We start from the raw sequence: 14,850 nt of genomic DNA on the forward strand, positions 1-14,850 counted from the left end.
TCTTACCCTGAAACTTTCTTTAAATAACACTGTTGATTCGATTTTATACGCACACTGGGTTGTTTTATACGTATTGTGCATTCGATTAATATTATTGTTATATTGAGTGGAGAATAACAAATAATCCATCATTGTATGCATTGTTACAGATACATTAAGATTCTTGCTTAACATTCAAATTAACCTAATGTAAAAGTCAGTACGTTTGTTGAAATATATAATATTCGATTTTTATAAAATGTGACAGTAAATAATTGTAGATATTGTTGGACTGACCCATATAACAAGCTTTAATATGATAACTAATCTAACAGATTTAAATAATCCTGTACTGGTAACATATATTATGTGAATAAACTACTTACTTCTGGACTATTTACACGCACTGTTATACAACGAACCAGTTTTTAGTAAAGAACACTCGCACCAGAAAAATTACGAAAGAACGTCACTGTTTAATGACGATAACAACAGAAGTTTGCTGTTGTTTACTCGAAGCGGTGCAGATAAGAGTTTAACTAACGAGGTATAAAGAAGAAAAACATCAACAACCTTCACACGAAACTTCTCAGTGGAAGTTATGTATGTTCTTACTGATTAAGCCACTGATATTTTCTTTCAAAGTCTGTTTCCCGTTTTTATATACGTAAAGTGCGTGACTTTGGTTTTGTCAGAAAAGAATCAATACAATTTTTGATTTGCTAAGCCCTTTAATATCCATTAAAAATCTCTTCGTTAAAGGTCGTTGACCTTGGAACATAATGTTGGTACCACGTGTTTCACAGAGACGAGCAAGAAGAGTGTATTTTTCTCTATGCGGATTATTTGGTATTACAACTATTAGAGATACGAGGTACGTAAAGCAATGGTTTTATGAGCTGTTAATGTTCAGTTAATTTTTTTAGGTGCATTCATACACATAAAGAATGTTGTTTCTTTAAACTTGGTGTGAACCTCAGTATTTACACCAAATTGTGCTACCCTATGATTACCGTGGTTTATGTAACTGACGATAGTTTGGTAACCGTATAACACCAATAACGATGATTTAGTCGTAACTGTTTTAAAACAGGATTGTAAGTTTAAAAATGTAAAACTATGGACTTTCATATGGAGATAGCTAAGAAGTAGCTTTATATATCTGCTAATAATTGTTATTGAAGCGTGGACTTTCATAGGAAGATAGCTAAGAAGTAGCTTAATATGTCCGATAATAATTGTTACCAAGGCGTAGATTTTCATAAGATAGCTAAGAAGTAGCTTAATATGTCCGATAATAATTGTTACCAAGGCGTAGATTTTCATAAGAAGATAGTTAAGAAGTAGCTTAATATATTTGCTAATAATAATAATTTCTAACCCTAAAAGATGTTATGGTGTTTAGAAATTGACCTACTTACGTGTTGTTATGCATACTTTTCAATATCTTCACTTTCATTTTTATCATGTACTAGTACTCTTTCATTTCCTGAATGTATACATCTAATATACCTTTATATACTAATAAACGTATAATTATTATACTTTTATTTAATTCTAAATATATCATTACTACAATTTAATTTACTATTAAATATACACATAATATATAAATAAACTTCATATTATACTGTGCTTTAATTTACTATCAAACACACACACACAATATATGCATATATACATAAACTTCATATTATACTGTGCTTAATTTACTATCAAACACACACACACAATATATGCATATATACATAAACTTCATATTATACTGTGCTTTAATTTACTATCAAACACACACACACAATATATGCATATATACATAAACTTCATATTATACTGTGCTTTAATTTACTATCAAACACACACACACAATATATGCATATATACATAAACTTCATATTATACTGTGCTTAATTTACTATCAAACACACACACACACACAATATATGCATATATACATAAACTTCATATTATACTGTGCTTAATTTACTACCAAATATACAAGTATATCTCCATATACTAATAATATATATATATAAACACACACAGCAAGCCTCCATTTCCGACCACACACACACACACACACACGCATATGTATTTCATTTGTTTATCTTCCCACGTACACAAGCTGACTCATAGCAAGTTAACATATTCAGACTCAAGACTGCAGTGTAGCCACTCATGTGACTGTGAATAAACCATTTACCTTTGTCTGGCGTTTTCAGGTTAATAGATGTCATGATTTTCCTTACCTATAAGGTACTCCTTCACATAAATACCTGTCCCGATTAATGTCGTTGGATGTCTAGTAGTATTGCCTTTTTATTTTACCATTTTATGCTCTTAGACACTTTGTTCTACTTACACTCAGAACTTTGAACGGGAAGGTTATATTATGTGAAAAATAACGGGCTGATTGAAACCTAGAATTAAAAACGTAGTTGTTCAGGTAATGAATATTTACTACTGTATAACAATAAATGTAGCTTATTTTGATAATCAATACTTATGTAATAAAAATTAGCATCATATGGATAACTGATGATTGATTTATTACTGTCTATTAATGGTTCAGCATGGCCGGGTAGTTAAGGCACTCGACTACTAATCCGAGGGTTGCGGGTTCGAGTCCCCTTCGCACAAAATATGCTCGCCCTTTCAGCCGTGGGGGTGTTATAATGTGACGGTAAATCTCACTATTCGTTGGTAAAAAAAGTAACTAAAAGAGTAGCCCAAGAGTTGGCGGTGGGTGGTGATGACTAGCTGCCTTCCTTCTAGTCTTACACTGCTACATTAGGGAGGGTTAGCGCAGATAGTACTTGTGTAACTTTACGCGAAATTCAAAACAAAACACCCCAAACTATCTATCACATGACGTTTCACCTCAGAACAAGTTGTTCATTTCTTTTTTCTCTCTTACAAATGTAACGTTCTGTGGAACGATATTAACGAATTAATTTTCATTTGTCTGTTTATTATGTTATTTATGAAGTTGTCGGATTCTTCATATTATCTTACTATAAATGTACAGAAATCATATGTAAAGTAAGTTAGAGTTCTAACAATGAATAAGACGGGTGTTGTAGAATATCGCACAGATGATTCTAATAATAAATAATAACTTCAGTTTGCTACTGAGGAAAAAAAGATCCACCTATCGAAAGTGGTCGGTTATAGGATATTGTATTTCTATGTTAGATTGATTAGTTGAACTTATGTATTTTTGTAGCATCATGAACAGTAAATAAATGATCAGTCTAAAATAAATTACTGCAAGGTTATAGTAAATATGATTTTCTTTAAACCTATTATCGCATAACGATGGTTTGATGATCGTATTTACACCTGGTGTGCTGAACAAAGGATAGATTATTCGTGTAGAATTTGGTATATCATGGTAATCAGTATTATAATTCTAATACAGCAGATGGTATCTTTGTAATAAACAATCCCTCAACATCGACTTCGTTTTACTTGCAGGAAAATAATTGCATTTTTATCTTATTACTCAAGAAAGTCCTATGATTCTTTCTCTTTTCTAAGTTGCAGCGAACATAACTTGAAAACGTGATCAGAAAATCAGCAGAGAAGACACGTTTTTTGCATTACTGAAACTAGTAAATGACTCAAGATCACAGTGTCTTGTTGATGCCGGCACCACTCTAACAAACGTAATGTATCTTCCTAAAAGTGATATCAGAAACCTTCGAATGATAAATCTTATAAATCAACTTTCAATTTACACTGTGCCATCTACCAATTAATTAAATATTTTCTGTGAAAGCAATAACAGCTTGTGACAACTAACCGCATGGTGCTGAATATGAGTTTGATTACTTTAAAAGCAGTGTCTTAACGTTTTTTGTTTAGAATTTCAGTTATTCACGTGTGATTATTTTCTGACAAAGTCAGAGCAACTTGTTTGTTACACTTATTTTCCTGTATCGTTAGTGACGTCCTTGTGTTTATAGCAGAGGCTTCATCGACATATCTAATTAAAGGTGTGTATATTTTTGTGCGCGCGTGTGTGATTAAATTCATTTCGTGAAACAATTCTAGCATTTCAAGTAGAAAATTTAATTTCCAGATTTCACGCTTTTTGAAATACGTATTTGAGTTTTTCTTCAAAAGCAACAGACGTGTATGATAAGAAATCACATAAAAATAGCAAGCATCTCATAGTTCACAGTTTACTGTTTTATCTTTTCCAAGATTCTGTCTTCGTCCTAATAATTAACAGTCTATTGGATTCACCTGCAAGTTTTAATACCCTCTCAACAGTGAATTACTATTATTTATGAGTTTGAGGTCGCGTTTTCAATTTCTAGTTTTTCGACGAAGTATGCGATTGTACTTCAAAGAAGTCAGAGAGTTTTATAAAACGATAATTTCTTTGTTCTCACTAGAGATGTTTGTTTTTACCAACGACCTGCTTCCCTCTTCTTATTTTTTGTCTTACCGGAGTTATTCTGTTTTTGTGTTTCCTTTTATCGATGTTCTATTTCTTACCAAATTACACTTGTACTTATTTTTATGGCCCGGCATGGCCAGGTGGTTAAGGCACTCGACTCGTAATCCGAGGGGCGCAGGTTCGAATCCCCATCACACCAAACATGCTGGTCCTTTCAGCCGTGGGGGCGTTATAATGTGACGGTCAATCCTACTATTCAATGGTAAAAGAATAGTCCAAGAATTGGCGGTGGGTGGTGATGACTAGCTGCCTCCCCTCTAGTCTCACACTACTAAATTAGGGACGGCTAGCGCAGATAGTCCTCGTGCACAGATAGCCCTCGTGTAACTTTGCGCGAAATTCAAAACAAACCAAACTTGTTTTTATAATTTTCCTTCCAGTCTCGCCTCTTAAATTCTTTCATATCATTAATAATCTATTTATTTTTCCTCTTACTAATCATGTAATATTGTTGTTAACTACTGAATTGTTTTTCTTCCTGTCACAACAATATGCCTGTTTTTTATTTTGTCTTACCATCAATTTCCTTTCTTTCGTATTTCTAATAGCTCACCTGTCTTTCCTCTCACCAACAAATTAATTAGATTTTCTTTTTATCAGTTGTCTACATGTTTTTCATTTAATTAATGGTTTACTGGTATATATATTTTATTTTTATGAATGAATTCAAGCATTTCCTGTCACACAAGTCTGCAATGGCTTTATTGTCTTAAAATTGTCACGTGTTCTACAGTAATTCCTATCCACTTCTCTCCATAACGTGCAGATTTTTCACAAAACGTCGTATGCACTTTTACATAAATGAATCATTTTCATTGAAATAGGGTCACATTTTGCTACGTTTAAAATGTTGAAACCACTGGCTATAGATTTCTTTAGACCAATCACAACCTGAGGGTCTTATTGATCGTTCTAGTACCTTCGAGAAACACACCGCTAATATATAAACGGTTAACAGGTCATATGACGTGTCATTTCTGGATAGTATTTATTTGTACGTGCACTCTGACATTTCTTTCTCTTTGATACTACTTATTTGTCGCTTGGTAACAAGAGGTTACGTCTATGACCCAAATATATTCCGTTATATTTGTTGTAAATTTGGCCTAAGTAAAATTTTTTCTTCCCAATTTGTAAAAAAATCCTTAAGCGACAGAAAAAAACATATTGAATATTATTTTCGAAATCTGCGCAGCTCAGTTATGGAAAATTTGTTATTAAAACCAAAATAACTTTCATGAAATTTAAATTCGCAGGCCTGTATTGTTGAAGATCTGGTTTTCTGTCCACCAGCGATCTTTGTTGTGTTTTCCTTACCAATAACGTATTCATTCCTCTTCTTATCAAAATATTTCTATTTACTAGTGATTATTTTTCTCAACTAACGGCTACTTATTTTTAATCTTATCATTGGTCTACTGCTCTTTCTTATTTTACTTGTTGAAGTATACTGTCACATTGAACATTCATAATCCACGTATACTATACATATATTAAATAAAACATCCTGAACAATACTCATATGTATAATTAAATGTTAATAGAAAACACTCACACGTTACTAGTCTCATGTGGATTGCTTTAAATTTTATTCATATAAGTGTTTACAAATAATATTATCAACCACATAGGTAAAAGTTTAAAGATACTTTATGTTTTATTTTAAGGAATTCGGATAATAGTTCATGTAGTCTATTTGGTTTAGACCAGAGGTTCTGAGCCTGTGGTCCGTGAGTTATCCTAAACAACAGCATAGTGTATATAGATTCTATTGTGATCCATCGAGAAAGAAAAGAAAACAATTCATATGGCCTGAACAAATAAAAAAGTTTGAGAGTCCCTGGTTTAGGGCATATATTGAAATGTTTTCTATACAAACTTCTAGTAAAAACTTCAAGTACACAGACATAGATATTTGTACAGAGTTTTATTTTTTAGAATTTGTATGGATGCTTATATAAACTGTCAATATATGAGAATCTCCATGAATATTTATATAACGTATTGTATATATGAGAATCCACATTAATACATAATTTGTTATATAATAACCACGTGAATCTTTGTACAGTCTACTTTATGTAATAACCATATAAGTGTTTGTACAATTTACTTTGTTAATAAACCTCTCAGATTATTGTTGTCATTACATCTTCTAGATGATTGTTTTATAGGTTAGTTTTCCGTGATGACGAGAAAACTCACTTGTAGAGAAAAATATATTTGTGAACCTTACAATGACCGAAGAAAGTCGAAACGTTGTCCGCTCCTCTACATAAAAATTTTCTCAACCCAAACCAGCCGATTTTACATATATAGTTTAGTTTCACAGTTACTTAATGAAGGTTAATAAAGTTTACCGTGTTGAAACTATAAGATCACTGATCGTGTGTTTACAGATAACTGCAGTTTACTTTGTTACAATGTGTTTTAATTTAAGTTTTATGAATAAATATTATCGTACAGCTGCTTTATTCAGCCTATAATTTATACTGTAACAAGTTTCAGCTGAGTGCTCAGTGTAATTTTACTTTTAAAGTTTAAGGAGGTATGTGTTTACTTCGTCGTAGTCTGACGTTAAGTTTAATACATTTTATTTCGATGAAGCTTATTAAGGACTATTATTATTGGTTAAAAGGTTTAATTTATTGTTTAACTAACCAATCATGTACGACTTACACACACATATATACAGTTTTTTTTTATTTTAAAACTCACAGATGAACGTTGATATAATTTACTTTGTTGCAATTTACAATAATTGATGATCTTACATTTTGAATTCTGAAGGCTGGTGAAACTTTGAAAAATAATGAACCAATTATGTATGATAAACATCACCTATATATATCATCATATATTTATTTTATGAATTTCTCTCAATTTATTACCTACGAATTTCAAATAAAAGGTATGTAAAAAAGTGTCCCATTTTTCCAGATATGAAACGAGCCACTATCTAGTCTAACATGTTAATATTCTTTGTTTTGTTGAAGTAATTAACTTTATTTCAACCATTACAACCATAACTTTCTTTGTTAATGATCCAAAACGAGTTTTCATACAGTTCAGCTTTCTATAACTTTCATGCAGGCGAATGGTAATATTTTTAACAGCTTTCGAATGAATGTTGATACAAAATAAGCTTTATTAAAACTCCCATACGAAAGCTCTTAGTCACAGCACCAACAACATCTATTGATCTTTAACATACACCAAATGAAAATGTATATATTTATTGTATTGGAACTTCAAAATAAATATTAGCATGTTGTAAATTATTACAGTTCACTGATAAATGGTGATGTCATTTACATTCCTACACTTCTCTCAGATGAATGTTGATATTAGTTATTTGGGGTTGTTTTTAGTTTGTTAGGTTATTATCTATGCATTCTCTTTTGGTAATAACTTCTCAGATATTGGTTAAATTATGGCTGTAACTTAATATTTTATTACTTTATTATATTTTCCAGATAACATAACCGGTTGTGACTTATTGTTTAGTTTCCAGACTTTCGAATTGGAAAAATCAGACTTTGAATACGCTCTTAACTGTTTGTTTGCTATGTTTTTGAATTTCGCACAAAGCTACTCGAGGGCTATCTGTGCTAGCCGTCCCTAATTTAGCAGTGTAAGACTAGAGGGAAGAGAGCTAGTCATCAGCATTCATCGCCAACTCTTGGGCTATTCTTTAACCATTGAAGAGTGGGATTGACTGTCACATTATAACGGTCGCACGCTTTAACCAACCTGCCCATGCCGGGCCGCCTGCTTTTAACTGTAGATGTCTTATAAAGTAATAGTCACTCGTTATTCGAATATGAGTAGCAGTGAAGTCATTGGATGCTTGTGACAAATTTCTAGGTTTTTGGTCAATAGTACTTAATTAGAGATAGTTATACCTAAACTTTAAGGTCTCCCTCTGGTGGCCCGGCATGGCCAAGCGTGTTAAGGCGTGCGACTCGTAATCTGAGGGTCGCGGGTTCGCATCCCGGTCACGCCAAACATGCCCTTTCAGCTGTGGAGGCGTTATAATGTTAGGTCAATCCCACTATTCGTTGGTAAAAGAGTAGCCCAAGAGTTGGCGGTGGGTGGTGATGACTAGCTGCCTTCTCTCTAGTATTACACTGCTAAATTAGGGACGGCTAGCACAGATAACCCTCAAGTAGCTTTGTGCGAAATTCAAAAACAAACTATCTCTGGTCTGGCCGTTTAGCTCAGATTGAAAATACCAAATAATAATATAACGACTTACATATATTATTGTAATTATGTAGTTTAAAGCCTCCAAAAGGTTGTTGTTACAATTTTTTCTGTTAAATTTTCCAGAAGAGGGTCGATATAGTTTACTTGACTTCAATCACAGAGAAAAGTTGCTATCTTATTCTTTAAAAAAAAGTTCTATATTTATATTTCGTTCACTGCTGTTTACACAGCTAATTTTATTACACCATTCAAACTGATAGTTGTGTTACTTACTTAACTGTAATACAGTCTCCAAATGAATAGTGATACAAAATAGCTTATAGCCAGCTTCCATGTTGACAAATAACACTTTGATCAGTCCTGAAGTGGTTGTTATCTCATTTACTACGTTACAATCTTAGGGTGGTTGTTTATATAAATTATCTTGTTTCAACCCACAAATGGTTATTTATTAAGATCACTCTGTTACAGTACTTAAGCAATTGTTTATACCAGTTATCTTGTTACAATACCCAGATGATTGTTTATGTAATGATTCTGTTAACGTTTCCAAGTAGATTTCATGTCACTTTGTTATAATTCTCATATAAAGTTTAAATATTGTTACTCTTGTTTTATTTTTGTACCTAAAACCACCTTGTTGATTTTGTTTGTATGTCTTACTTCCATCTTCCAGTGTATTGTTTGCAAGTTTTGCCTTGTAACATCTTCCAAGCAGGGGCGTATATCCTGGGGGGAAGGATGGGGGTATACATCCCCTCCTTCATTTTAGGTAGGGTGTATGTTGCATGCAATCATCCCCTCCTACAGTTTGGTCTGTTGAATTGTTTTATTGCATCACAGGCCTACAAATTGTGTATTTGTTCTTGTGATTCTCGTGTTCTTACCAATCGAATTACATAATTAGGCCTAGATGTCGGCTTTTTCAGTAGCCGAAATGTACATCTTTAATATAGGCGTGCTTCTAAGCTTTTCGATCAAAGTGATAGTTCGTAAGTATCAGTCAGTAGGCCGAAGTATACATGTATACTGAGTATAGTGGCAACAAGATTACTCTGTGACTGCATGTTTACAGCTTTCAGGTTCAGAGATTACCAATTGCAAATTGAACAGTCCACATAAGTGGTTGCAAAAATCATCCCCCCATCGGGTGTAAAAAATCTACGCCTCTGCTTCCAAGTTATTGTTTTTTACGTATCATCTTAACACAGATCGTGCATATTATTTATACATTTTAATTTGTAACATAGTTCAAAATTTCGTTCGTATATCTTACCTAAAATCAGGTTAGTCGCTGTTTGTACATCCTACCTTATAATATCTTATAAACAAATTGCTGTATATACTTTTTTCGTATATTTAACTTGATACCTTTTCCACGCCGTTGGTTGTATATATTTTTTAAAGTGTTGTTTGTTTCTCTTACCTACAACAGCGCACATGTTATTTATATCTGTTTGTTTGTTTTCAATTTTGCGCTAAGTTACACGAGGGCTATCTGTGCTAGCCGTCTTTAATTTATCGGTGTAAGAATAGATGGAATGCAGGTAGTCGTCACTACCCACCGCCAACTCTTGTATTACTCTTTTATCAATTAATAGTGGGATTGACTGTAACATTACAACGCCCGCACGGCTGAAAGGGATGTGACGGGGATTCGAATCCGCGACCCTCAGATTACGAGTCGAGTGCCTTAACCACCTGGCTATGCGCGGCCTATTTATATCTTGCTTTGTAGCATTTTCCCGTTTATAGTGTACGTATCGTACTTTTAAAAGTTTTCAGGTGAAGGTTGATATAATTTTCGTTGTTACAGCATCTAAAAAATCTACTTTCAACTATTCAATAAATACCTGCTTTTTGTTCTTTCCTTTTTTTGAGTATTTTGTAGGTTATTTATCTCATAACTTTTACGTGAACAGTTCTATAACATATCTATATGAAATATTTCCATAAAACTTCCGAATTAATCTTCATATCGATTATTCAGGAATAAGTATGTGTGTATTTTCTTATAGCAAAGCCATATCGAGCTATCTGCGGAGCCCACCGAGAGGAATCGAACTGCTGATTTTAATGGTGTAAATCCGAAGACATACCGCTGTACTAGCGGGGGGCAAAATTAAGTTAATAATAAAATGGTAATATTAATATTGTTTGCCTGAGTATGACTTTTACCGTTTTTATTGGTAGGACAAACAAAACATATCGTCGATGGGTTTTAATGTATCGGTTTAAAGTGAATATTTTATATTAAATTTTACTTTTAAAGAAATATTTTGACATTTAAGTTAACATCTGTGTGTGAATAACATTGTAACTGGTGCAACTTGTTTTGTTTTTTTGCGTTCCTGCAAAGAAAGTTATCTGATCCATCTGTTTTTCTTTTATTTTAAGGTCGTTTACATACGCCGCCACCCCTTAACATCTGTAACGTTGCGTTGGTCAACAGCAATGAAGTCGTTCTCTACACGTAATTAACTGGCACAAGGCAGCAGGAAACAGCCCATTCTATCTGCAACCTACAAAACTTTTGTATTTCTTTGCGTAATTTTCCAATTATTTCATTCTGGCCCACAAAATTCCACATCGTTTTTCTTAGCCAATTGTCCTTGGGTCTAGTGTTTTTGTAACACCATTAGGTTATCTCAATCTCAACATGTTATTTTCATGTTTAATGTAAACAATGTTCGACAGACTATAAAATCAAAACATTACGCGCAAATTCAAAGAAAGACGATATTAAAAAAGAGAGTAAGATAGAAGTAGATAGCATATTCACTCTTATACAATTAATTTCATTAATAATTACTTCAGATATATTCATTTCTCTTTCTTTATTCATTGCTTTTCACAGCTGCAAGATTTTGAGGGTTGTAAACTATGAATGATAAATTGGTTTGGTTTTCTTCCTTTCGAGTAGGCATGGTTGGAGTTTAATTATATACAAAAATATACAGGTTATATAAAACATTCCTAACTTATAGTTCATCTAGCCAAATTTCTCATGTACTGTATTTTTACGACTTCGGTATCGATTATTTTCCTTACAAATGTCAAGCATTACAGGATTAGAGTATGCAATAACGCAAGTTTGAATACGGTTCATTTCCATAAAATTCAAGTTTAACAAAATAACCAGTTTAATTTCTTTCAATCTTTCAAAATTAATGCATTTATTTTCTTTCTGAATGGCCTGAAATTTCCTCTAATGAAATATTTTCTATAACTGAAAACAAACAAACAACACAGCTGGTAACAAATTAATTACATAAAATACGCCACTAAGCAACAAACTTTATCAATTTTAGTTATTTTATTCATAAATAATTTTATTTTTATAGCATTTATTTATCTTTCTAGAATAAAAACTGTTTTGAAAGTGTCAAGTTATATTCACTTTGATGATGGTTATTTGAACACAAAGCCACATAAGAGTTTTATGCGTATAGCAACACGCTTTCTCGCATTATAAGTCCAGAGACATACCTCTGTGCCACTGAGGTTACACTTAGATATTTAAAAGTTTGCTTGTTTCTTGTAAAGCGCAAAGATACATTAATGGGCTCTCTGTTTTCTGACCAACGGGAGTATTAAAACTTGATGTTTGGTGTTACAAGCCCATAGAGTTGGCATGACATGTTTAAAAAACATTTAAATTCGTTGTATTATAAAAGTTGTCGTAGGTGGTAAATGATTAAGAATTTTTCTAAATATTAAAGGCAGAAACATTAAGTAAACAATCACTTTGTACGTTAACAGCGTTACTGTGTAATAATTTACATGATGTATATTAAAATTAATCTTTGTTTCTGTATTCACTATCATTAATGTTGTAACATTATTAAAAGCTTTGCTGGGAAAGATAGCTGTGTTTCACAACACAGTTAAGAAGTGCTGGTGATTTATATTACTATTCAAAGTGCTCAATCCACACAGTAAAGAACCACATACTGTCTTTATTACAAATGCCAATCTTCAAACCAGGACATCCAATACGCTCAGATCATTGTTTTACATTATGGATCTTTTAGTAACTATTTATAGACATAACTGAAAGGTTGCTGGTGTTAGGTTGCTCGTAAAATTAAACAAACAAAATAATCTTTAAAAAGTGGACGGTTTTTGTCAAGTATTTAAAGTCAGTATACAATCACCTTGCATCACCTACGGGCTTAGTAAGTAGAAATTTAATTATATTAAATATTTTAATGCTTATTTTCCAAAATACATCATTATAAGAACTCAAAACTCAGTTTTTGTTATTACTAATTACTTTTCCAAATATGATCTTACTTTTAAAAATAGAAGCGCTAATTAGTTTTCCAAATGTGTAAGTGCTAAAGCCCGCTCGTAGACACAGAAAACATCTATAACGATAAACATATAAAAGTTTTTCCACATATATCTCTGGCGCCTATGTTACACGACCAGCCACCAGATGGTTTATGATATTACAAATTTACAACCCTTCCATATAGACACCATAGCATTGACTCGGATATCGACGGAATATTTTTATTTTAAACTGCAAAACCCTCAACATAAAAGTGTTCAACTCGCACAGCTGTAATAAATACTAACAAGCAATAAACTGTATAGCATAACGTCTTTTCTAATATTATCACTAATAAAAATTCGAGCTATTCTGGACTTTATATCAGTGGAAGAAGACAACTACGAAAGGACTACTTGTTGTAATATAACGATTTAATAACCTGATATCGTTTAGTTTAGGTTATTCTTTCTCTTAAAATTCTAAATGTTTGGAAGTTAAAATAATACACTAGGAAAGCGTAAGTAAGGTGCCCCAGTAAACCTCAGTATCTGACCATACTAAGGAATTATTTTTTCAAGGTGAATGTAACCGGTGCTGTTGTTAATTTGTTTAATATTCAACGAGACTGTGGATCATACACTAGAGTGAACATTTCATACTATGTGCAAAACGATTAAGGCCATGCATTTTACAACCATATTGTCTATTTCACTCTATTGGACGGAAACTAAATGCATTAAAGGCCATAAAAATCACAGTCTGAAAGTACGAAATAAAGACGTTGATTGAATAGACGTTCTTAGCAACTTCCACAAGTAACGGCCAGCAGCTTTGGTTTGAAACTTTTTCTTCCTGACCAGAACTGCGTTTTTAATGAAAAAAGAAAAAAAGAACTTGTTGATTTCTTCAACTGATAAATTCACCGTTTGCTTTTCGAATAATTTCCATACGAATCTCATGCTCTCTTGCTTTCATGCGAAGAGCTGCTATACTCGAGCTCCGACGGTCAAATTCCAAGGGACCGGGTAGAATGCCCGTGGCCGATGAGACCGAAGGCAAATGACTGAGAAGTCCTGCGTAATGTTCGCTAGTGGCCTCTCCCGGCAACTTTGGTCTGCTTTGGGCCGATAAATTGGCCAGTAATGTTTGAAACGAGGTTGTTGGATACGGAGATGAAAATGGAGCTGACATTGTTGCGGGCAGGAGGGAATTGGGGTAAGACGCGAGGTCGCGCAAGGCATATGCCGACGGTCCTAGGTAGGCTCCTGCTGGTGGCAACAGACCTGTGGCTGCAGATGGCAAATACGAGGGAGGGAGTCTCGAGGTGGCACTGAAAAGTGCAGGATCGTATGGTTTCCTGGGAAAGTTGAGCGAACTAAAAGGATTTGGTGGTCCGAGCACTGTCGTTGCAGTGGTAGATGGTGGTGGCAAGGTGTACGGGTTATACCCCTGGGCTTGCGTGACGTTTCCTGCAGCTTTCTCCTGTTTTCTCCATTTGGCTCTTCGGTTCTGGAACCAGACCTAGTAAATCAGTGCAATGAAATCATTAGAATGGAGAGAGTAAAATATGACAAAACCGATAAAAAGGTTATAGTGTTATGTATATATACATAAAAGCCAATGACTTAGGCAAAGTTAATCGAACTGTTCCTTCCTCTTCTCAATAAAGACCACCGCATTTGGACTAATACTGTTTTTTTCTGATGAAAACAGTGTCCTTAAAATATAAAGCACCTTTAATATTGTCTTGTCTACTGTCTCTATTAGTTGAATGTTTATGTGACCACCTATTTCTATTTCAGGTTTATTACTGATGTTTATGTAATATCACGAAAGTACAAAACACGATACCTATCACCTCAAGATTTGTATAGCAACTTAACAAAGATTCATTTAAAACTGAAGCAAAAAAAAA

General features: G+C 33.3%; 1 protein-coding gene and 1 long non-coding RNA gene across 3 annotated transcripts in view; one reads left to right on the plus strand and one right to left on the minus strand.

Moving 5' to 3' along the window:
• The first annotated feature begins 391 nt into the window (after window positions 1-391).
• LOC143232413 (uncharacterized) lies at window positions 392-12,045 on the plus strand. The gene is made up of 2 exons (XR_013017526.1): window positions 392-853; window positions 11,054-12,045. It is a non-coding gene; the product is annotated as an uncharacterized LOC143232413 (long non-coding RNA).
• Window positions 12,046-12,595: 550 nt separating this feature from the next.
• LOC143232411 (uncharacterized) overlaps window positions 12,596-14,850 on the minus strand; it is a 123,332-nt gene continuing 121,077 nt past the window's right edge. For both annotated transcript variants that reach the window (XM_076467853.1, XM_076467854.1), the window contains exon 4: window positions 12,596-14,456. In XM_076467853.1, coding sequence (XP_076323968.1) covers window positions 13,842-14,456 — 615 coding nt within the window. In that variant the 3' untranslated portion in view covers window positions 12,596-13,841. The remainder of the gene's footprint in view (window positions 14,457-14,850) is intronic.

Source organism: Tachypleus tridentatus, chromosome 11 (genome assembly GCF_004210375.1).
Source record: "Tachypleus tridentatus isolate NWPU-2018 chromosome 11, ASM421037v1, whole genome shotgun sequence".
Taxonomy (NCBI): domain Eukaryota; kingdom Metazoa; phylum Arthropoda; class Merostomata; order Xiphosura; family Limulidae; genus Tachypleus; species Tachypleus tridentatus.